This window comes from Mastigoproctus giganteus, chromosome 2 (assembly GCF_048544385.1).
Source record: "Mastigoproctus giganteus isolate SK-2022 chromosome 2, ASM4854438v1, whole genome shotgun sequence".
NCBI lineage: Eukaryota > Metazoa > Arthropoda > Arachnida > Uropygi > Thelyphonidae > Mastigoproctus > Mastigoproctus giganteus.
Genome location: NC_143576.1, coordinates 81,508,993 through 81,534,777, shown reverse-complemented (window position 1 = coordinate 81,534,777; position 25,785 = coordinate 81,508,993). Strand labels below are relative to the sequence as shown.

At 35.4% G+C, this 25,785-nt stretch overlaps 1 protein-coding gene across 1 annotated transcript in view; it reads right to left on the bottom strand.

Annotated features, from left to right (window-relative positions):
* Positions 1–25,785, bottom strand: part of LOC150089365 (DIS3-like exonuclease 1) — a 280,186-nt gene that overhangs the window by 169,253 nt on the left and 85,148 nt on the right. Inside the window, exon 7 of the mRNA XM_090389957.1 lies at positions 17,262–17,407. Coding sequence (XP_090246083.1) covers positions 17,262–17,407 — 146 coding nt within the window. The remainder of the gene's footprint in view (positions 1–17,261; positions 17,408–25,785) is intronic.

The following is a 25,785-nucleotide window of genomic DNA, read 5'->3' as shown; positions in this document are numbered from 1 at the left end:
CAAAGTAAAAATTCAGAAAATAATCCTTATATGCCCAATACATCCTTTACCAATAGTAAGTCAATGTGACCTCTTATCAGTGGGTGTTAGGGGGTACATTTTGCTAAAAAAAAATTCTTTGAATTGTTGATGTTGTAGTTCTTTCAAGTTTTCCTGCACATATTTTTTCTAACAGATATATAAAAAAAATTGTATTCCAGTATTATAAATATGTATACTCTTCATGAGAAGTAGTTCCTGTCAGGCTGAGACTTAGGTGTAGCCATGTTCAGCTGCATTCCAGAATGTAGTGTGCACTAAAAGAATTTTGTGCACAGCACTTCGAAAACCAATCTGTGACAGTGTAGGCATGCAGCTTAGAGGGAACTCTATACATAAACTGATTTTCATATGAGCGCACATGCAGAAAAGGATCATAAGTGTCATCTGACCATGAATAACATTCATAAGGAATAGTTCAGCATCAACAATTTCTTCCCCAATGACATTGGAAATGGTCTTATAGTCATGGGCTCTGATTCCTACACAATTAGAGGGTTAAGAAGACATAGTATTAGAATGACTCATATCTATTAATTTAAAGGTTATTTTCATAAATTCTGTGCTGCAAAAAATAATAATAATATAAAAATATTTTGATCTACTTAAGGAAGCAGGAATTTATATTTCAATGCAGATTACTTATAAATTACTGCTGACTGTTTGAGGACACTGTTGTCCAACCGGTGAGAGTGACAGCACTTGTGCTTAAGCTCTTTAGAAATAACTAAATCTGTTTACATAGTCAACCAAATGTAACTAATATTGCTTTTAATTGGATAACTTCACCCAGTAGGCAAATCCATTATCCATTAAAAGCTTCTAGGCACTGTTGTGACTGGTTTTGGAACTGTTTGGTTCCACCATTAGATAGTAGATAGCCTGTATCAGCAACTTTGTATTGAACAGTGAATGGATGTACTGAATTTAAATGAGAAAACAAGCGGTAAATCAGGAAATAACTTCGAATGTAAAAGTCACTTACATTACCCTTTTGTGATTATAAGTTGCTATTGTTATTTCCAGTTAGAGAATCAATAACTAATATATCAAAATTATAATTAAAATCATATTCCACACAAAATGTATTTGACATTTACAATTTTATTTTATACTATTACATTGGCAGTGAATACCATAGGTGCATAGTGTTAAGGTCAGGTATCACCTGTGGTTTACCACATCTGCACGCAGTGAATACCAGTTAAATCTTTCTAAAAATAACCTGAATTTGACACATATCCCCCCCCCCCACTAAATATTAGTGTTCAACATTTAAAGCCAATGTTGCTGATGACAGAATTTCCAGTGATGATTCTCCAGTGAGTTATGATCTTTTTGCTTACATTCATTTACTGTAAGTATGTTAAGCTTCACTAGCTGATGGAGAGTCACTTCATTGTGCAAACTTCAGAAGTGTGATAGACTGAAATCAAAACTCAATATACTGTTAGATGTGACTGAGTCTCTGAGTAAGTCAGTCCAAATTCAATCTGGGGCTCATTGGAGACTCAAGTGACTGATGTTATGCCAGGTGACCTATTACCAAACAAATGGATCAAAATGCTTTGGTTCCACAGGAGACAGTCTTAACTGACAACTCAATTTTAAGGGAGACAGGGAATATATTAAGTAAGAAAGACAAATGGCACAGAAACAGAGTATGTCTATCAAATGCAAGAATTGACGATGTAACAAATAATTTATCAGTTTGTAATGGCACTGGTGGGTGCAGGGAATACATGCAAGGACTAATGATTTAAAGATTGATGAACTGGTTATGAAATATAAGATCATGTTGAAAAAAATGTTATGAGATAGGATGAAATGTTCTTATGTCTGCCATTATGCATAGATATGGCAAGAGAGATTTCATGATGAAATTCTTGTGGATTAACTCTAGGCTTGAAGGCCTATGCATAGATTATGGGAGGAAATTTTTCTCAGCTGGCCATCCTTAGTTGGTAGATAGAATTTATTTTGTATAGGCAGTATTCACTTAAAAAAGTTTTGTTAATGTCACTGAGGAGACATTAAAGGTTTGTGGAAACTGCTAGTTCAGACAGTTAGGGAAGTTAGCACATGTTCAAATGGGGTCAGGGGCAGGGAAGAAAATTCCAGCTGCTGACTCTCAGTGTTATTGGGTACAACCACGAATTAATCTAATGACTGATAAAAGGAAATTGACAAATAAACAACCAATGACCACAAGAAAAAAAAAAAAAAAAAAAAAAAATTTTAACTACATATAAGGTGTGTATCAGAATTGTCAAAAGCAATAAAGTACAAAACTTCATTTATCTATACAGTAATGTCAGGAGTATTATAAACAAATTAAATGAATTGGAGCTTTTGATGAATTCACTTAATGCTGAAGTAGTTTGGCTTACTGAGACATGGTGCCACTCAGAGATACGAGATGAAGAATTTAATTTCTGTGAATACTGTTCAGGAGGGATGTGGAAGCTTAGAATAAAAAAAAAAAAAAATTGGATAAAAAAAAAAAAACTGCATATAAATGGTAAGGATGTTCCTCCAAGTCAGATCAAGGTAACGGGGATGTTAAGTCAGTGCGGTATGAAATAGCTTGCAGTAAAGGGAAGATGATAGTGTTGGTATGTTACATACCAACATATGGTATGTCACTTTAACATATGGCCTGTAACATATGTTAAAGTGACTCAAAGGAGAATGACAAATATTTCTTTAAACAGATTGCATGGGCCAATTAAACTTCATTTCAGTTAAAATCATCTCATTGTGAGATGACTTCAAATTACCTCTTATAAACCAAAATATGTGGACTGAACATTTGCTACATGGTAACAGTTTTAAAATAGATGATTTATATTTACCCTAGCATATCCAAGAGAGAATAGAAGAAAATTAATATCCTGGATCTAGTTCTCACTAAAGGGCCTAATTGTATCAAAATATCAAAAACTTGAGAGGGTGGAACCAGTGATCATAATTCCAAAAAGTAAGTTCTATCTAAAGAAGCCTATATGGTCAAAGTTAATGATGAGAGCTTCAATTTCAAGAGAGGTGACTATAACAGAATATATTTCTTCTGCTCTAGTAACTGAAAAGAGTACGGAATGATGTCAGGGACAAAGATGCTATGGGAAATATTCAAGAGATTTATCCTCAAAGCCACAAATGTATTAGTATTGGCAAACAATGCAAGAAAACAAGTTTAAATAGCATCTGCCAAAAAAAAAAAAAAAACTTCCCATTTTACCTATCCATCCCCTCCAACAGTTCGTCTAGTCCTTCCTTGAAGTTATTCAAGCCATCCACTTCCACAACATCAGATGGAAGTGTGTGTTCCAGCAATCAACCACACGTGCTAATGGCAAACTTCTGCACATCTATTCTGCAACCATCCTTCCTCAATTTGAAATTACACCCTCTCGTGTGCATAGTCTCAGCAAGAGGTAGAATCCCATCAGCATTGAGCTTGCTCAGTCCATTAAAAGTCATAACACTTCACAATCAGATCACCTCACAGGTGCCTAAGTCTCCAGATGCTACAATTTGTAGAACTTGGTAAGAGTTCCCCACAACAATCTTGTTAATCCTTCTCTGTACCAACTCCAGCAGAAGCTCTGCATCCTTCCTAAAATGAGGTCTCCAGACCTCTATGCAGCCTAATGATTGCCTTAAACAATGGAATAAACACCTTATCTCGGCTAGCAAAATTCTTGAATATCAATGACAAAACTCTACATGCTGTCCTGGCAGACTGTCTGTAATGCTCAGAGAGCTTCATATATGAGTGAACAATTATCCCAGGTTTTTTTCCACTGTGGTACCACAGAGCTGGTACATTAATCTGGGATTACAGCTACCCATATGCAGTACTTTGCATTTCTGAATATTAAACTTGAACTGTCACCAGATATTCAGCCTGATATATCTTCATCAATATCATTAATAAATACAGAAAACAACAATGGGCAAAGCACCAAACAGTGGGGGCTCCACTGATAACATTAGTCCACAAAGAGCAGTGTCCATTAATAATAACTCACTGCCTTCTCCCACTCAACCATCCCCTTTATCCATAGCAGTAACTTGCCCTAAATGCCAATATGCTCCAATTTGTACAGCAGTCTATTATATGCGACAGTATCAAAAGCTTCCCTGAAATCCAAGTAGATGATATCGAAATTATTCTTGAATGTTTTTTTGTTACTGCATCACAGTATCCAATCAAATTGATCAGAGAAGATTGACAAACCCATGCTTTGACTGAAGTATAACTGCACTCCTGTCCAAATCGTTCTGCATTACTTCTTTAGCCAGTGACTCCATTATTTTCTCTGAAACAGATGTTAAGCTAACAGATCTGTAATTACTTGTGTCACTCTTTGATCCGCTTTTGTCAATTGGGGATACATTAGTATATCTTCAGTCCATGGGGACTTTCTCTGAATGCAAGGATGCTCTTGTAATTATGGCTAAGGGCTGGCTTACCTCCTTCGTTGCCTCTTTTAATATAATTGGATAGATTCATCTACCCCAGGTGCCTTTCTTACATTCAACTTCAACAATTTCTCTTTTTATTATTATTAGGAGCCATATGGTGCAATGAAGCCTGAGGCTTATGCTGCACTAGCAAAAAAAAAAAAATTTCTGAGTCACCCTGAGAGTGAGAGAGAGAGAGAGAGAGAGAGTAGAAGCGAATCACCAAGAAAGAATGATGATATCCAGCTCGGGACCCTGGGTATGCCAAGCTCATACTCACCAGATGTGAGCCCCTGTTATGATTGGATATCAAAAGTTATTCAAGAAAATATTTTTAAGAGATTTTAAAATTTACTTAGTTATATAATTTTGTACCTAAAGCTTTCAGTCCGTTTAATTATAAAGGGGCCGTCCAATTTCTCGGCGTGTCATGAGGTTGACTGCTATCAGCTGCTTTGGTAAGTTGGCATTACATTAAATTAATGTTAACAAACATGGCGGACACTGATATTTTCACCTGATCACGTAATTCCAATTTACTGTGTAGTTGCTGATTCAGAATATATGGCTCAAATATACAGGAGAATTTTTTTATAAAATTTATAAACAGGAGATGCTGCATATATGAAAATTTACAAAGCGACACTTTTTTCATGGCTTTCACAGTTCACAGTGACTACGATCATCCTCTGTCTACACTTTGGAAAAGAGACGATCGTAGTCGCTGGGTTTGAATCCTGTCAATTATGAACAAAGCAACGATAACTCATAATGAAACAGAAAAGAAAAAAAAAAAAAAAAAACGCCAAGATAACTTCATTTTTGTTTGTTCACATAAGATCTAAGGAAAAGAAGGCCATCAGCAGCCGGAACTGATTTCGAAAAACGCCCTTTTCCACTTTCCTCACAGTTATTACAAAATAATTTAGTTCCCCAGTAGAATTGGATTAACTTCTGGCACCCATTCCCCTAAAGAATTTCTTGTATATTAATGTTGATGCAAAATACTTATTCAACTTGTCAGCAACCTGAGCAGGATCATAACATTTGAACCATCAATATCAAGTTGACCTACGTGATTCATCCCCTTCCTTTTAGTGTTTATATAAGTCTTTGCAATTTTTCATTACATCCCTTGCCAACGTTTTCTCACACTCTGCCATACTTTCCTAACATCCGATACAACTATGTTGCAGACTAATTTATATCTATAGGCTTCTGTATCGTTTGATAATGATAATTTATGCATCCCATGCATTTTTTTTGTTTGCAATGAGTCTCATTAGTTCATCTGACATCCATTTAGGTCTAAGCCTTTAACGATACTTCTATGTTGCACGAAAAGCCTAGTAGCATCTATGATTATTTCCTTGAATGATTCCCATTTAGAATTTGCTGATGATAGCATTAGTAGAAAGCAAGCTTATGCAGCATCAACCAAAAAAAAAAAAAAAAAACCCTCTCATTTCACCCCCATGAGGGCTCCATTCATTCCAGTTCAGCCTTAAATTTGTTTAGGCTATCAACTTCCACAACAAAAGATGGAAGCCTGTTCCATCAATAAACTACCCTCTGACTAAAGGAAAATTTCTGCACATCTATTCTACAACTGTCTTTCCTCGATTTGAATCTATGTGCCCTCAGATTCTTAATCTGAGCATAAGGAAGAATCCCATCAGCATTCAGCATGCTCAACCCATTCAAAGGCTTATACACCTCAATCATATCACCTCACTGGTGCCTACTCTCCAGGTGCTACAATTTGCAGAACTTAAGCCTTTCTTGGCAAGAGCACCCCTTTTTCCCCCTCCCCAATCTTGTTGCCCTTCTTTGTACTCGTTCTAACAACTCTACATCCTTCCTAAAATGAGGCCTCCACACCTGTACACAGTACTCTAGGTGTGGCCTGACCACTGCCTTGTACAACGGGATAATCACATCTCTGTCCCTGCTAGCAAAATTCCTATATATCATTGACAAGACTCCATGGCCTGCTCTGGCAGCCCGTCTGCACAGCTCAGTGAACTTCATATTTGACTGCACAATTACCCCCAGGTCTTTTTCACTTTCCACTTCCCTGAGTGTAGTACCACACAATTGGTACATTTCTCTTCAGTTATTACTACTTATATGCAGTACTTTGCATTTGTCAAAGTTAAACTTCAGTTGCCACTTCTCAAGCCCATTTGCCCAACTTATCTAGACCCAGTTGGAGTAGCATACTGTCTTTATTGTTGTTAACAACCCTGCCAACCTTTGTATCATCTGCAAACTGGGACATTAATCCTGATAAACCTTCATCAATTCATCAATATCACTGATGAATACACAAAACAACAATGCATCCAGCCCTGAACCCCATGGGACTCCACTAATAACATTTGTCCAGGAAGAGCTATGTCCATTGATTACCACTCTCTGTCGTCTCCCACTCAACCATCCCTTTATCCCTTGTAGCAACTTATCCTTAATGCCATACCTCTCCAATTTGTATAGCAGTCTTCCATGTGCAACAGTATCAAAAGCTTTCCTGAAATCCAAGTATATGATATCAAAATTTTTTTGACATTCAGTTCCTTTGTAACCACATCATAGTATCCAATCAAATTGGTCAGACAAGACCTCCCTTTAACAAATCCATGCTGTGTCTTAACTATTACTGCAGTCTTGTATAGATGATTCTGCAATGCTTCTTTAACCAATTACTCCATATTTTCCCTAGAACACAAATTAAACTAACAGGTCTATAGTTACTTGTGTCACCTTTTGAAACCCCTTTGTGAATGGGGATTCAAAAGGTGACACAAGGGGAGGACCTCCAGTCCATGGGGGACCTCTCCTGAGTCCAAGGAAGCTCTCATAATTATGGGTAAGGATTTGCTTACTTCCTTTGCTGCCTCCTTTAGTAAAACTTGAGAGATCCGTTCACCCCAGGTGCCTTCCTTATGGCCTTTTTTTTTTTTTTTTTTTTTTAACTTCAACAATTTCTCCTCCACTTTGCTCTCAGTTATTACAAAATCACTTAGCTCCCTGTTAGAGTTTGATAAACTTCTGGCATTCCCCTCATTGAATAATTCCTCATGTGTGAATGTAGATACAAAATACTCATTCCCTTTATCAGCTACCTCAGCATGATCATCAATAGTCAACCCATCTATGTTAAGTGGTCCAATCTGATTCATCCTTTTCCTTCTAGAGTTTACATAAGTAAAGAACTCTTTGTTGTCTATCTTTGCATCCTTTGCCAAAGATTTCTCATAATCTGCATTTGCCTACCTAACCTCCTTTGTGATGATTACAGACATGCTTACATTTTCCACAGGCTTCTGTTTCACCTTTTAATTTATACGCATCCTGTCCTGTCTATCCATACATTTTTCTTCTCTGCCACGAGCCTCGTTTATTCATCTAACATCCATTTAGGCCTAAACCTTGAATAGTATTTCTTAGTTAGAATGAAAAGTCTAGTAGCCTCCAAGATTAAGTCCCTAAAGGCTTCCCATTTAGAATTCAATGTTGGTAACATCATCAGTTGATCCTACTACAGAATTTAAAAACTGTCTGAGACCCCTGTAGTCACCTTTACAAAAGCAAAAGCCCTTCCCTTTAGGCTAGATGGTAGTTTAAGTAATTCTTTAAGTAATTCCCATATCAGTACATTGTGATCACTGTCACCCAGTGGTTCCTTTATCTGCAAAGTCTTATTGCATGAATAATCACTGCTGATAATCAGATCAAGAGTATTACTCCCTCTGGTTGCCCCTCGAACATGCTGCTGTAGAAAACAGTCATCCAATAAATCCAAAAAAAGTCTTGCTAGTGTGCAAGTGACTAACTCACAAGTTCCACTCAATAACTGGAAAGTTGAAATCCCCCATTATAAGACATTCTAATTTACTGGCCCATTCTATTTCTCTGCACAACTGCTCAGTATACTCATCAGATTCATTGGGCCTATAACACACACCTCTCATTTTTAATTTCCCGGTGCTTATGTTACACCAAACAGACTCAACACTGCATTGTCCACCAACATCAATTGGATGCACTTCCTTAGCTTTTACGTGTTTCTTAACTAACAGCATAATCCCTCCTCCTTTCCTGTCCTGTCTATCCTTTCTGTACACATTGTACTCCAAAAATTCCAATTCTGCACTGCTTATATCTCTGTGACACAATGTCTCTGATATCCCAACAATATCTGCCTTTGATGTCTTGACTAGCACTTCAGGCTCATCGAATTTATTAACTATACTCCTAGCATTGGAGTACATGCAAGTATACATGCACCTGTTTCTTTTTTTAGTTACCCTAACAGAGTCCATGTATTTATTTGTTGCAATATGACTTCCAACAGTCCTGGAAATCTCCATTGCCTTGCTTTCCATGCTGCTGCTCATTCTAATAAAAGCAGTGCAAGGACTTTTGCCTATGCCTACGGCCACTGTTAACCTTTTAGTCTGTGTATCTCCCCAAGCTAGCAGTTTTCCGACCCACCTAACACTGCTTCGATAGCATTAGCAAATATCCTTGCTCTCTTTCTATTTAAGTGTGCCCCATCCCTGTAGAAGCAGTCCTCCTGTCAACAAGCACAGACCAGGCTGAAAAAAAATTCTACCTGTTCAGCCTTGCACAATCTGTCCAGGGCCGAATTGATCGACAAGGCTGTCATCATATACTCCCTCCTATCGTGTCTGGGCAGAATTACAGACACTTTCACATTCAACCTTAACTTGCAACTTTTTTTTCAACATTGACCTGTACTTGTTGAGTAAATCTGCAGATCTCAACACATCATCAGTCAGTTCCACTGTATAGAATTTAAAAACGGTTTGAGACCACCATAGTCACCTTTACAAAAGCAAAAATCGTTCATTATATCCTTAATGTTAGTTACATCTTTAAGTAAATTCCTCATCAATACACTATAATCACTACCACCTTGTGGTACTTTTATCTGCAGATTCTTAATACATGAATAATCACAGCAGGATAATCAGATCACGAGAACTCTCTCTTTTGTTGTCTCTCTAACATGCTGCTGTAGAAAGCAGTCGTCCAATAAATCCACAAAATTCTTGGTAGTATGTATAAGTGACTAACTCACAAGTTCCAGTCAATATTTGGAAAGTTAATATCCCCTATTTTAAGATATTCTGATTTACTGGCCTGCTCTATTTCTCTGTACAGTCAATTATTGTATTCACCAGAGCCATTAGGCCTATAACACTCTCCTACTCTCATTTTTCCTTTCCCAGTGCTTATGTAACACAAAACTGACTCAACATTGCACTGGCCCCCCATTTCAATTGGTTTTTTTTTTTTTTTTTTTTAATAAAACCCCAAACAAAAGAGGTATTAGAACCTACTATAGTGCTTAGTACTGTGCATGGGCTCAACGTTTGAGAAGATGAAAGAAGATTACTTGTTGACATTAGATTTGAATTTCTGCAGAGAGTAATTTTCAGGAAATGCATATGAAGGTTATTCCAGAAAACAGAAATTGAATGAATAAAGAAGGAAAAAGAAAAAGTTGGTTCTGTGAGTTTGAAGATGAGATGGGCAGTAAAAGGATGCCAACCGGTTGTGGCACGTGTTCGGACTAGTTTGGAAGAAAGAGCGGGAATTATAGAAGCCAATTCAGAAGAACAGTGCCATGAAAGCATCTATAGAAAAAGCATGTAGCAGAAACAGAAAAGTCTATGAGACAGAGAGTGGAGAGCCTCTGTTAGAGATGAGTCATTAATTAAACTAACTGCTCTGATGCAGAGGAAGCACTATTTGTAATGCACTTATGCCAAGAGAGATTAGAAGTCAGGGTAATCCTCAATAGAGCTATATGATCTTGTCTAAAAATTAGTGTCATTGAAGAAAAACATAGGAGCAGAAGAATCCTTTTTTCGAGATATAAGACAGAACTGAGTTTCAGAAGAATTGAAATCAACTAAGTTATCTTTGCCCCACTGAAGAAATACCTGGAGATCAGCATTTAAGGAATTGGAAGAGGATATTTGAGAAGTTGAAGCTGTTTGTGCGGAGCAAGGTTTCCCAAACTGGAAAATGAAATGCAATGTGCTATCGTCAGCAGAACTATGAATAAGATTTCTGGTCAATGGAAGAAGGTCATTAATATACAAGAGGAAAAGAGTGGGAGTAAGAACTTAACCTTGAGGGACATCAGCATTAGTACGACAGAGAGCAGAGCATTAGAATGACAGAGAGCCATCTTCCATCATCTGCAGTGAGAAGTCCGAGAGAAAACTGGATACCCAATTACAAAAAACAGTTAGCAAACCATAAGATAGAAATTTATTTAAGGCCTTCGAAATGTCAAAAGCAACTGCTTGAGTTTCAACAAACTTTTCCATTGAATTTGTCCAGAGATGGGTAACACAGGTGAGAATATCATCAGTGGATCAACAAAGACAGAATCCATACCGACAAAAGTTGATTAGATGGAAGGTTTCAAGATATTTTAAAAGCTGGTGGTTAACTGATTTCTCCATTACTTTAAAAAGAGTAGAAGTAAGTGCAATAGGATGCTATTTGGATGGCAGAGATTTGTCATCCTTTTTAGGAACTGGATATGAGTAAATTTCTAACAGAAAGGAAAACACCCCTGGAATAAGAAAGTGAAAAAAGGTGACACAGAACAGGAGTAAGTTCAGGAGCACAGGTTTTGAAAACAAGTGGAGAAATACAATCAGGACCTGGAGCTTTTTTAGAATTAAGATTGTTCAAAATTCTTCTTCTAACATCCTTTTGATTGAAGACCACAGGAGCCAATGAATGGAGTATATTGGTAAGAGGTGGTTTACCAAGATCATCAATACCAGAAATAGAAGAAAAGTAGGATGCTAGCAGGTCAGCTTTATCTTTGGCTGAAGAGGCAATAGAACTATCTGGTTTTGACAGAGGTGAAAATAGACATGGGCAAAAGGTGCAGCAAATAGCTTTGGCAAGAGACCACAACGCTCAACTACTATTTGAACAAGAAGCAAGTTTTGTACTCTTAACCTGTTCAAAATCTAGTTTGGGCTGATTAATAACTGCTTTACAATTGTAGTAAGCTTTGGAGAAAAATTTTTGCAGAAAATTAACCTGGAGATTTGAATATAAGCCAATTGCGATATGCAACATTCTTATCTTGAACAGTCTTAGCACATTTATTGGAAAACAAATGGTTTCCAAGAATAATTTCACTGACATGATCTGAGCAAACGCTGACATCAGAACATTTGAAACAGTAATCCAACCAAGGTAAAAAAAGAAAAGGAATCTTGCAAATCATCTCATTTTGCATTCTTGTAATGGCAAACAAGAGGCTGAGAATGGCCATGGAAGAAAGGTTCTATTGGAGAAGAGACCATCATCAAGTTGTAATAGAGGTGCCTAGAGAATGACTAATCTCTACAGTCTACTTAAAAGGGTTGTTTGTGAAAAAAAAGATCAAGTGTGTTGGCAGCATGGTTAGGACTGGCTGGTATTCTGATAGGTAAATGAACAATCTGTGCAAGGTCATTAGTAATTGCAAAACCCTCAGCATCTTGAAGCTTGCTGACCATACTATCCATGATGGGCTTGTCCAGTCTACCAACGAGCAGTTGCTAATCTCAGAAACAAAACCAACTATGGATCATAAACCCAATAATAATAAGTACAGACTGAAATTTGTACAAATTAATGCACAAAAGCTATTTTAGTCACCAGTCAGCTGCACCAACATCTCAAAGAACAGGATATTGATGTCCTTTTCCTTCAAGAGCCGTACTGCATTTGTGGAAAGTTCTAGGATATCCAATTTCATATCAAAAAATACAAACCTGGAGACCCACCTGTTTTGTGGCCATCATCATCATCAGAAACCCAGACATTGTTGTCACTCAAATCCAATCTCTTTGTACCACACACTTGGCTGCAGCTACTTTGGAAGGTGACTTCGGATGCATCTCAGTTATTACTGCCTACTTCCAATACTCCCATGATACCAAGCCACATGTTGCAGAAATCGAGCATGCACTTGATCTCCTTGTGGGCAGAAGAGTCCTTATTGCCATTGGCTCAAATGCCAAGTCAGATTCCTGGTTTCACCCCTATACAGACTTCAGAGGACATATCCCGGAGATTATGAACCTACTTGATCAACCTTTTTCTTATTGCTCTACTGCCAGCAAAACAAACATTGATGTTACCCACATCACATCTTCCCTCAGTGATGTTATTTCCAACTGGCATGTTCATGAATATGCTACTACTAGTGATCATCACCTTTTCTACTTTGACCTTGCAAAAAACAATTCTTATATTCGGGGAACCAACGACGACATGATCAGATACACAATAAAGCATGCCAAGTGGGATGCCTTTGACCACACTCTTCTTGATATGATTAATGCAAATTCACCTGAGCACTATCAACTTACGAGTGGAAAACAAAAAACAGAATACATTCAAACGCCCCTCCTGTGTACTTCCAATGCTTCTATGAGGAAGCACTCACGTCACCCAAAGAGTGTTCCTTGATGGACACAGAAAATTGCCACACTCAGGTCAGTCCTTATAAAGGCACAGAAGGATCTAAAGAAAAGGAGGAGGGCTGGCCCACAGCATCTGGTGGACAGCATTCTTGACCACTTCAAGACACTGCACAGACAATACACAAACCTGGTCTACCATAAAAAGTAAAATGCTTGGGAGAATCTAGTCCAAAAGGATGGGAACACCAATCCCTGGGGTATTATTTATAATATCATCCGTAACAATATCTCTACTGTGGATATCACTGAATCTATAACGACTCAAGGGTCTCTTGAAACCACTACCTGGGCTGCTACCATGGATAAGGTCCTTGATGCCCTAGTATTCAAGGTCACCGGACCTTAATGCTGAAGACCAAAAAAACATCATCAATCAGAATGACAGTTACTTCTCCTCACTTATGGATGAAGACTTCTTACATGCTGAAATTGATACTGCCATTTCCAAAATCAAACCTGGCAAAGCCCCAGGCCTTTATCTCATTGAGGGTGAGGCTGTTCAACGTCTGTGGGCTAATAACGTAACTTGCTAATCTAACTGTATAACAGTCTTCGGGATGGTATCTTCCCCACCAGATGGAAACATTCCAACATTCATATAATCCCAAAGAACAGTGCAAATCCTTCACAGCTTTCCAAATCCTACCGTCCAATTGCCCTGCTTCCCATCTTAGGCAAAGTTTTTGAGCCACTCCTGCTTACTAGGCTGGGTTTGGTTTGGGTTTTATTGGCGCATTAGCAACTAAGGCTATAATGTGCCAATTACTAGGCTATGATTCTTCTATGACAGAAAACAGATGAATGCTCCAAATCAATGAGTTCAAGCCAGGTTGGTCTACCGTAAATGCTCTTTTAAACATTTCATATTGTTGGGTCATCACAATCTACTTATGTGATTGCTATTTTTGTCAATTTCAATAGTGCGAATTGGTTTGTACAGGTGTTTCACCAACTACTTTGAGCACAGAAATCTCTATAAAAACAAACTACCATTGTATTACCAAGAAAATTATGAGGGAATATCCTCAAGGCAGCATCTGGGACCTGTGGCCTGGAATGTGGTTCTTGATGAATGGTTAAATGAAGCAGTTCCAACACACTTCTATCCTTTCCTATGCAGATGATCTACAAAGGCATTTTTAGTCAAGAAGAAAAAACCAGATGTAATTTTGCACATTAAAAAACATTCATGATGCCTGATGGTGTTTTCTTCATAGTAGCCACAGATAACATATATCCACTTATAACTGTTCTAAACGTTTTGACATAGGCTCCCAAAATGGTTATCTTTAACAGTAAAGATTACCATTTTGACCTTGACAATGACGAAGTCTAAAACAGCTGCTTTTAATATATATACTATTTTACTAGTTAATGGAACCTAAAGGGGTTACCCCTCAAGTTCATGTGGCTGATCAGACTATTACTTTACAAAGAAAGAAATTTTAAATCAAGAAGAAACCAGATGTAATTTTGTATGTTTAAAATCAAGTCAACATTGTGACAATTGCTACTGACAATGTCAGTATACTTTAGTGCTGTCTCTGTTTTATTGTTAAACCACTCTCAAAGAAATGTGTCAGAGATCTCTCATCCACTACAAAGCAGTTTACATAAGTCTGACTATAAAAAAAACCTTTTTATGTATTACTAGATTTCTTAAGTAAATGGATTTACATGTTCTAATATAAAGCAAAAAAAATTAAAAATTCATGGCACACATAGGAGATCTCCACTTTCTCATAATCAATCAGATCATGTGAAACAACAACAGCTTCTTTTTTTCTTGTGAAGCAGACGATGCTAACATGACTTCTGCCGACTTATTATAGTTCTGTTGTATGCGTAATACTGAACTGGATTTCAGAGTAAGAATAAAAAGAAATCAGATGTGTACAAAGTCACAGTAAATGTCATAGTGAATAGTCAATGTACCAGTTCAGAGTATGCTAGGTCATATGAACTTTTAACATATGCCACTACTAATGCTAATTCTAATGCTAACTAACAGTTTCCCTGAACCCTTAAGGGATCCTCAATGATACCGGCAAAAATCCACACACCTTTCTTCAAATGGATACCATCTCTACAAAGCAGATTCCTTCTACCTACAAATGTGGGCCATGCTGATAAAAATCCCCCCCCCCAGATTCCCTCAAGTCTCGGGTTAATACACAAGGCTTTCAGCATATAATTCCTCCTGTCATGCCTGGGCAGAATTGCAGACACAAGCACATTCTGACCTAACTCGTGGTATTTTTCAGAATAAATATAGTCCCATATTTATTCAACAGATGGTCAATTCGTATATGTTTAATATCGTTAGTTTAATTCGTATATGTTTAATATCTACATATAATATACATGAATAATAATTCTCTCTTCTTAAAGAGAGAATAAAAGTTCTCTCTTTAAGGCACTACCTCCTTTAAAACCTCACAATCTGTTGGTAACATCATCCCCTGGCAAACACATCCTGGTTCTGGACTGCCTATCTTTATTACAAAATATGTTACCTGTTTTCCTGACAATAGAATCTCCCAATAAAACTAGATCACCTTTGACCAGAGCAGTCTGTACTTGACTATTCTTTTCTTTGACCCAAATCAGGTCAAAGAAAAGAATAGTTATATAGGGTGCATCACTTGGAAAGTCAGGAGATACTTGAGTCCCTGTCGAGCTCCCAATTTCATCTGTTTCTAGGGCAAGCACTTGTTTCTTTAGTGACTCAAATTATTCTTGTAACACACACAGTTATAATTTGAGATCAGTACACTCCTTACATCAGTTGGAAAGGAAAAAAATTGCCAGATGAGCTAGGTCTGTCTACTAGACCAGCCTTAGAATACATGCCACAGGCTATACAAACAAAGTCACAATTCATATTGGACATGCCTGCAGGCATTTCCATTTGAGTCCCGATGTCTCTGGATTTTGTATTGTAAGTGGATCTTGTAGCAACCATGATTTAAGTAAAATATGAACTTTAGAAAGATTATGAAATTTAAATTTACAATATATTACAGAATTTACGTTAACAAGATATTGCAGATATTGAAACTGATGACAAAACTAATCACTAGAGAAATTAAATTTAAGCTACCGAATGAAAGTTATGAAATTCCTGCCAAAATATTGATAACAAAGGCTATCTGAATATCAAGCTGTAGCTTTGCAAATACTTTGCAAATTTAAACTTACAATATACTACAGAATTTAAATTAACAAAGTATTACAGATATTATACTACTGACAAAACTTTTAACCATCAGTGAAATTAAATTTAAGCTACCCAACAAAAGTTACAAATTTCCTGCCAAAATATTGATAGCAAAGGCTATCTGAATGTTAAGCTGTACCTTTCCAAATACTTATCTAAATACAAAAATAAACTAACTTACGTGACCACAGAAATTCAAACTATATATTAACTACAGTTTATTATATTAAAATAGAAAAGAAAACCCTCAAAATCATATCAAAAACTAACCTGCAATGAAGAGTTTGGAGTTTCAGAAATACACAGCCAGATGCTGTAGCCTCGATCCCAGTATATCAACAAAGTAACTATATGTCTTATTTATAAGATATATAGTTACTTTGTTGCATTCTCAATGTATGATTACATAGGTTGCACTCAGTTAATATAAACTCAGGCCATAATACACTTACTACATGTACTGTGCCATATAAACACTATCTTCTAAAGATGTTTGTTATGCATGATAAAAAAAATAAAATAGTGTTCCTGTGAAAAACTCTACAGTCTACCAACAAGATACCCCAAAGTTGCAAATGAAAATGATTGAAAAACTTAAAATATATTCCTCCAATCACTGAAAGTATTCAAACCTACACCTTTCTATTTAGCTGACAAAATCTTTGCCAAGCCATAAAAGCCACTGATGACTCAGAAGAATGCTTTAAAAATTAAAACAAATGCTAAAATTAGAATACTTTTTAAAGGAATTAGGAAGTATATTCATGACACCTGACAAAAAGCAAATGTTTACCTTAGTTTAGTTCAGTTCAGTTGAAATTAGAAATTTCTATATTCAAGCTTATCCAGGAACCTGATTAAGCTGGCTTAATGTTTGCATTCCCGAAGTTCACTAGCGGAATGCACAGCTTAGCATTTTCAAATGAATAACCAAAGTAGTTACTAATTCAAATCATAAAAAGGGAACAAATGAAAAACAAAAAATATATAATTACTTTCACTGCTAGTATTCAAAGACAGGATTCTGTTCTTCCATTCCAATTTTGGGAGTAGCTGAACCACTACCTCATCTAATTGTACAGCTCGATTTCGGTATTTCATTCCAGGTATGAGTATATCCTCCATTTCTCCACTTGAGGACCTAATTAGAAATGTTTCTTTTACATAACATTAAAAAATAATACAAACAATAAAAAAAATTGATAACTTATATCAGGGTCTCCAATATTTTTTTAATGGTAGAGTATGATGGTGATTTTCTGATGGTTTTAGGCCATTCATAATTTTATAAGCTTTGTCATTTAAAGACCTATATTATGGTTTATATTAGTAAACTTTTATGTATAGCTTTTAATATGTAAATGATGATGATGGTGGCTATTTTATAAGAAAAAACAAATAATCAAATGAAAAAAAAAACAAAACAAGATGCACATTAGAAACAGTCAAATAAGGAAAAAATTTTATCAATAATCTATAATTATAACTTAATGGTTTTTGTATGTTATTTTATGTTACAGACGTATACATATTATAATACAAAATAAACTCTTTACATTTAAGTTGAAAACCTGCACACAATGCAGTATGATTGCTTTTTGTGCATCTTCAACCTTTTTACTTTAAAAGAAAAATTTTTTAAAAAATGTTATTAAAATCTTTTTATAAATTTTCTTATATTTTTCATTTAATAAAACATTTTATTAAATTAACCATATCTTAAGTATTATTGTATAAACATGATAAATGTAGTATTAACATAAAAATAGTTCTACATATAATATTCTAGCAATCATTGACAGTATGGGAGGAGGGAAATCTGAAAAATTTTAATGAGATAAAGTCTGCCCTTGTGTAAAGTAAATGAAATGGTTAGAGAGAGAACAATAACTATAAAATGCAAGCAAGACAATAAGTCTCCTTTCAGACACAAATTATCCTAAGTAAATTACATAACTGATTAGAGGAGAATATCTAAAGTGAAAAATTTTGGAAAACCAGCAAGGCAATATGTTTTCTTTACTGGAAAAGCTCTCTCAAACTGAAATGAATTTTGAAAAGAAATAACATAATGGAGTGAAATCAGAGGTTTTGCAACTAATATTAGGAAAGGATGGAAAAATATACCTGAGAAAATACACAATAAAATATGATTGATGACATCCCATCTCTTAGGGGGGGGACTCTCTTTGCTCACTGAGTACCTTGTAGTACAAGGTACTCAGTGAGCAAAGAGAGCACATAGTGTTTCACTAACCGCTTATCCAAGAAACATCTGAGATGAGCAGCTGTAGCCCTACACTACTGCAACCCATAAGCAAACATCTTCTTGACCAAGAATGCTACAAACAGTGCCTCTTGTGGAAAGAGAACAACCAATAATTTTATTTAAAACTTCAAATATAAAAGATTTTCTCCGACAATGAAAATATAAATTAACCAAAACAATATTATAAGATACTCTATCACCACAAGAGGCACTGCCTGTGGATATCTATATGAGTATATTCATTTGTATTTAGTTTATTTTACAGCTTCCCTGATCAGGAAGGTGTTTGCTTATGAGTTGTCATAGTGCAGGGGCTAAACCACTCATCTCATATGTTTCTGGGTTGAAGGAGTTATTGAAACACTACATTCTTCCTTCACCCATTGGAATACTTGGTAGTTTCACTGAAGAGATGGGGCATCAGCAGCCATATTTTCTTCTTCAATCTCTCAGAAATACTTTTTCCATCCTTTCTTTATATAGGTTGCACAGCCTCTGTTCCACTCTATTAGATTATTTATTTTCAAAATTCATTTCAGTTTGTGAGAGCTTTAATCCAGTAAAGGAGAGAGATATAATCTCACTGGTTTCCCAGAGTTCTTTATTTCAGATATTCTCTTCTAGTCAGCTATGTTATTTTATTTAGGTTAATTCATATCTGAAAGGAGACTTACCAACTACCTTACATTTTATAGTTAGCCTACTTTCTTCAACTGCTTCATTCCCTTTATACAAGGGCAGACTTTATTTATCTCCTTAAAATTTCATTAAAATTTTTCTGATTTCAATCCCCCCATCCAGCAGGCAATAATTGCTAGAATATTGTATCTTTGCTAGAATATTGTATCATTGAAATATGTATCTTATTTCAAACCTCACAATGCCCCTTAGTAGTTTAATAATAATAATGTCACTGCTGAAATTTATGATGTGATGTTGAACACCTAAACACACAAAAGACACTAATTTCCTTATATGAGCAAGGAAAGTCAAAAAATAATTTTGAATTTGAAAAATTATGATGAGAGCATGCGAATGCAATGCTACTAAATAGCCAGACATAATGTGGGCATTGTAAAGGGTGGCCTATCTATCGTCAAATGTTTCAGTTAATATTAAAATTTCCAGTCAATATCCAGGACGCCAAAATCCCCTCCATTATAATAAGACATTCTGATTTATCAGCACACTATATTTGTTGGAATAGCTTCATCATATTGATTACTGTCATTTTGGCCTATAATATACTCCTACTTTCATGTTTGTTTTCCCAGTACTTATGTTGCACCAAACTGACTCAACATTACAATGGCTATCCACATCTACTAGGTGCAATGCCTTCAATTCTATGTGTGACATAGAATTTAAACAGACACCTGAATTCCCACTGAAAGAATGCAATGGATCAAAGGATCCTTTGATTCTGACGTTCTGAAACTAACCAGGGCATCGTGGGAGGAACAATCCTCAATTCTTAGACTATAAATCACTTCATCTGTTAGGGGTGTAAGAAAATCCATTTTGCATATGCAAGTGCTCAATGTTAAAAAGTATTGCTCCTCATATTTACAGTACTTAAGGTTGTCTTTCTGTGCCAGAGGTTAATTCCCTTTAGTAAATGAAGTCATAACATGTCATTAGTTCAAGAGGCAACCATAATAAAATTATAGCAAAATAGTGTCTCTGCCATACAGTCACATTTAAATCATAATTCTTTACCTTTAAACTAATTTATTTTTCAAGTATCCTACATTCAAATATTCCATATGGTATCAGTATTCTACATTCATAGTTCACAATTAGCAGGACCTTAAAGTGAAAATGGGATTAGTTTTGCAAGTATCATATTATTTGATGTCAAAAATGATGCAAGTGCACAAGATATTATTTTCATTTCAAGACTATATAATTTTAGGCACACAAATTACATTCAAGGGCAGAGCTGCTCAGAAGCACAGGGAGTGAATGATCAACACACAGACGGCAAAATGGAAAGAGTGGCAAATACAGTAAAAATTGAAAACCAGTGGCGTTACCTCACTTGTTGTAAACCACAAGGACTAGGAATCAGATATTGCTATGCTAACCAGCAACACATCTAAATTGCGGATCCTTTGATTCTCACATCTGACGTTCTGAAACTAACCAGGGCATCACTGGGAGGAACCATTCCTGTAATTAGTGTTTATCCCGCAGGGTTCAGAGAGTGGAATAAACAATGACCAGGCAGAATAGAGGTCTATTTCAGTCACTCCAAAGCATGAAGTTTCATTAAATTTATGGTTTTGAAGTTAATTTGCCATTTTCAAAACAACATTCTACTGTCTATTGCTTTCTTTCTATACAGTCAACAAGATTTGAACTTTTTCGCTGGCCATGAAATAATACATTTTATAACGTTTTTATGTGTATCTGTTCTGTTTTCGTTTGTGGTGGGAAAATTTGTTGTAGTTACTTGAAGGAGTAACTTGTGAAACGAAACAAAAGAATTTAACAAATCACAGAGCTTTTCATTTCCCTGGTGTGGGAGAAAGAGATGAATGAGAGAAAAAAAAATAAATATATATATATATATATATAATACAGGAAACCCTTGATTAATGCGGTTTTGAACAATGCGGTTTTAATTAGTGCGCAAAATTTTTTTGATACTATCCCCTTAATATATGCGTTATCAAATTTGATTAGTGCGCTGTTTTTTTTCTTGCGGTGCTTGGCAATCACAACGGCGCCTAAAGCGGCAAATACGTGATACGCACTCACCAGGGTCTTCTAACTTAAATGAATGGGAATCGACTCCAAAATGCTCGACAGCAGCACCCCATACCACTCTGAAATTGAAATTTGCTCTGGTAACTCATATTCTTTTATTCTTTTATTATTAATATTAAACTTCTTTAATATTATGATATTAAAGAAGCAGTTGAGAACATACACAAATCGTGGGAAGAAATGACGAACAGCTGCATGAGAGCTGTCTGGCAGAATCTTTTGCCTGAATGCGCAAATGATTTTTGCGGTTTCATTAATCCTGTCAACAAAGTTATTGATGAAATTACTACAAGTGGAAAAGACCTCGGCTTTGAGGAAGTAGATTCAGAAAACGTTAGAGAATTATTGGAATCGCATTCAAAAGACTTAAGTAACGACGATCTTCTTGAAATTGAGCATCAACATGCATACGAGGAAGAAGACGAAAATGAAGCAGAAGAAAAGCAATTTGCTCCCAAAGAAATTTCATTCAAAAAACTTGAACTATTTAATACACTTTAAAAAGCAAAAGAACTCATACTAGAGATTGATCCAGATGCAGAGAGAAGCATGAACGTTCGTTGAGGGTTAGATAAGCAAATTGATTGTTATCGCAAGATCATGGAGGAAAGGAAGAAAGCTACCACTGTTCAATTGAAGTTAGATAAGTTTTTTTGCAAAAAATAAAATTTAAATCATACTATCTTTTTTTAAATTTATTCCTTAATAATTTAAGAACTATGCAGTGCATTATAGGTACGTATTGAGTAAGAAAAAATATATTTTTACAATTTCATAATTTTCAAGGATTCATTATAATTATTCCCATTGTTTCTTAAGTTTGATTAGTGCGGTTTTAATATGTGCGGTATATTTCAAGGATTCATTAACCGCACTAATCAAGGGTTTCCTGTATATAAAATATATATTTGTTATATATATATATATATATATATATATAACAAAAAAAAAAATATATATATATATATATATTCTAAACTATAAAAAAAAAGTATAAAAATAGAATGCAAGTAGAGTGAAAATGAGGATTATGAATGAAGTAAAGAGTGTCTCTTCCACCCCCTCACCTGGTGGGTTCCCTACTGCCAGCTATCATATTCCATCCCCAGAGCAGGATGGGCAGTTTGACCTTCATACCAGATTCGACAAGACATGGACTTGACAACCATCACTGACGAAGACATACTGTAGCTTTGCTGCCAACACACCATTTGGTGATCTGAACTGGATACTCTAACCCGGTTTCCTTTAAAACCTCATCCCCAGGCAGAGGAGACGGGTCTCTGTCTCCTCCTCTCCATGCCTCCCCCATACTTCCCCTGGTGGGGCTTGTCCCCACTGACCTCTTTGGGGATGTCTACTCTATCATCCCCATCCTTCTACCTGTTTCCCCCGGTCTCCCCCACTCTAACTAAATCGACCGAGTACGCCCCCTAACAATGCCGCCAAATTCAAATCACAGTCAAAAACAACTGCTTTCTCGTAAACCTCTTTCCAAATTCTAGTGTTCATCTCCCCCCCCCCCCTTTTTTTTATGTAGTTGTGTGTATATATATATGTCTTGCCACTGAAATCCTTGGAAATTAAGTGGTGGAGTCTGCCAGAGTACTTCAATAATCTACTGGGCGCTTGACCTGCCTCCTCGTGGCAAAGTGTGGGTAACGGTGGGTCCCAATAGGGGCCCAACAACTAAATGGTCAGAGAAACAACAGAACATAACACTACACAACAAGCCACTCCCCACACACTTTTAAAATCTCTGGCCTCCACAGTATTCTGTGTCACTTACAAAGAATACAACGCAGAGATGAGGGAACATTTAAATTTATGGAACTACTGAAAGACATCAAATCTGAGCATTAGAATCCAAGTATTATGTTGAATCTGAGTGTTACATGTATACTTTGTGTGGAATTTTTATTAAATGATTGTGGCACCAAGTCACAGACAATGTACTCATGTATTTGTGCAAGAGGAGGATTCAATCAGGACTAAACTAAGAGATGCGTAGACACAGCATATGAGTGGACAGAATATTATCACTTAGAAGAGCATTTCTATCACTGACCTTTTTATTAATTTAATAGTAGTAAAATTTTATGATTAGCGCAAATAAGAAGTGTTTTTAACTCATTAAATGAAAGAGTCAGTTAAAATTACTCAAATATCTTAGAGCAAAATATTAATAAAATTCACTAAATATTAATTTTTAAAATCATTAAAAAATTATTGGATTCATTACCCAGGTAAGATGTTTCTGAGGGAAAAATTAAGTGGAACAGAATAGAAAAACAAGAAGAAACAAAAAAATAAGGAAGTATGTTAAAGTATTGCAAAAGTACTACAACTATTGCACATGCAGAAAAAGAAATTTGCAATCAGCAAATTTCTGATGATGATAAAGTAATGGGACAACCTATAATGGAGCAAGAAAATTATGCTTCTATTGGAGGTGAAAAATCAGAAGCAGTGGATGAAAACATTTCCATAGAAGCCATCAAGGATCCTGGTCATTGGCCCAACATTTTATCAAAAAAGTGGATAGGCACGTTGTTGGAAAATAGACCTAAACAAGTGAATAATGTTTCATTTCCTTTGAATGAAAAAGGACAATTTTCAAGTGTATATTATACAAGGACATTAGCAAAAAACGAAAGGTAACTCGTGACTGGTTAATGTATTCACTTTCCACAAATAGTATATATTATTTTTGTTGTAAAATATTTGCAACTGCAAATATTCAATTATGTTTAACTAGCTTTTCGAATTGGAAGCATACTAGTATTAATTTGCAACAACATGAAATATCTTCTACTCATATTTCTAATTACAATAAATACTTTACAATGAAATCCATGTTAACAAAACAAAGAACTGCAGATAAAGAACAATGCTACTTGTATGAACTAGAGAAAAATCAGTGGACTGAAATTTTGAAACATATTTTTGCTGTTGTTCAATATTTAGCTGGCCAGTTTCTTGCATTTCAAGGTTCCTCAAGTGAATTGTACATTCCCAATAATGGTAATTTTTTGGAAGCAATTCAGTGGCTTCACCTTTCCAATATTAAAAAAAATATTACAAATATGCCACATAACCTGGGAAGTAAATTTCAGAATGAACTTATTTCTTTAATTGCCAACAAAAATAAGGAAAGAAATAGATAAAGTCGAAAATAGCAGTATTTGTCAATTACTTTAGATTGACAGTAGCAAGGTTGAACAATTAACATTTATCATACATTTTGTTGTATATTCCGGCAATGACGTAGAAATAAGGGAAAATTTTTTGGGATTTCATCAAATTAATGACACAACAAGTAAGGGGATATATACATTAGCATTAAATGATTTATTTCCAAAATATAACTTAAAACTAAATAACACGAGGGGATCAGGGTTGCGACAATGGTTCAAATATGAATGGAAAATATAGTGGCCTTCAAAAACTTATCAAAGATGCAAATAGTCACGCAATGTTTGTACCATGCAATTCTCATACTTTAAATTTAGTAATCAATGATGCAACAAAAGTCACTTTTGAAATTGTTCAATTTTTCGATACACTTTCTTCTCTTCCTCCTCATACAGTGGGAAAAATTAAAGGAAAATATTCCAAATGAAAGATTGAAATTATTAAAATTTTGGCAAATATAATTTTAATCAAAATTATATTTTTGGAGAATTAAGAAAATGTCCATTAAGCAGCACGAAAATATATTATATAATAATTATTACGTAAAATCTTCATTTGATGTCTTAATATGGTATCTCATGATTCTAAGTCATGAATATGGAATGAAATCTGTAAAAATCACTACAAATATTTATGGAATTTTCTTTAAAATGATGCATGTCCCACTGCAGTTAGTTAATAAATAATAATTTAATTCTACAAAAGAAAGTGATGCTGCAAGTTGAAAAATTGAATTTTACACATTATTTTGGAAGCACATAATTTTCTTCTTGGGTCGAAAATGAGAATAGTTTCCTGGGACCTACTAGTGAGCAGAAACAAAGTTTACCATATTTTTGCAAGTCAAATGATTTTTAAAATAGAACAGGGGACAGACTAGTGAAAGGACACTTTAAGAATTATGCATAGGACAGGATTATTATGTAGTTTTGTGTATCAATTTCAATAAAAATTTTATTTAAATTTGTGTCATTGTGTTCATATTACTAGTAAAAAGTAAGTTTTTTGGAAATGTTTTTTCCTTTTAAAAATATGACGTAAAGAGGTGCCAAATACTTGCTGCATGCAGGCGGCCAAGGAGTCAGGAACGGCCCTGTTCAAGGGCAACTTATATATTTGGGCAAATATGGTAATAATAATAATAATCACAATTTCTGATATCATTGATACAATTTATACAAAGAATCTGCAGATAATTATTTGTTATCAGCAAGGCTTCACTGTCTTCATGTATGAAGAATGAAAGCTGCATTCCCATCAACACTCATGTGAAATTCATTTAC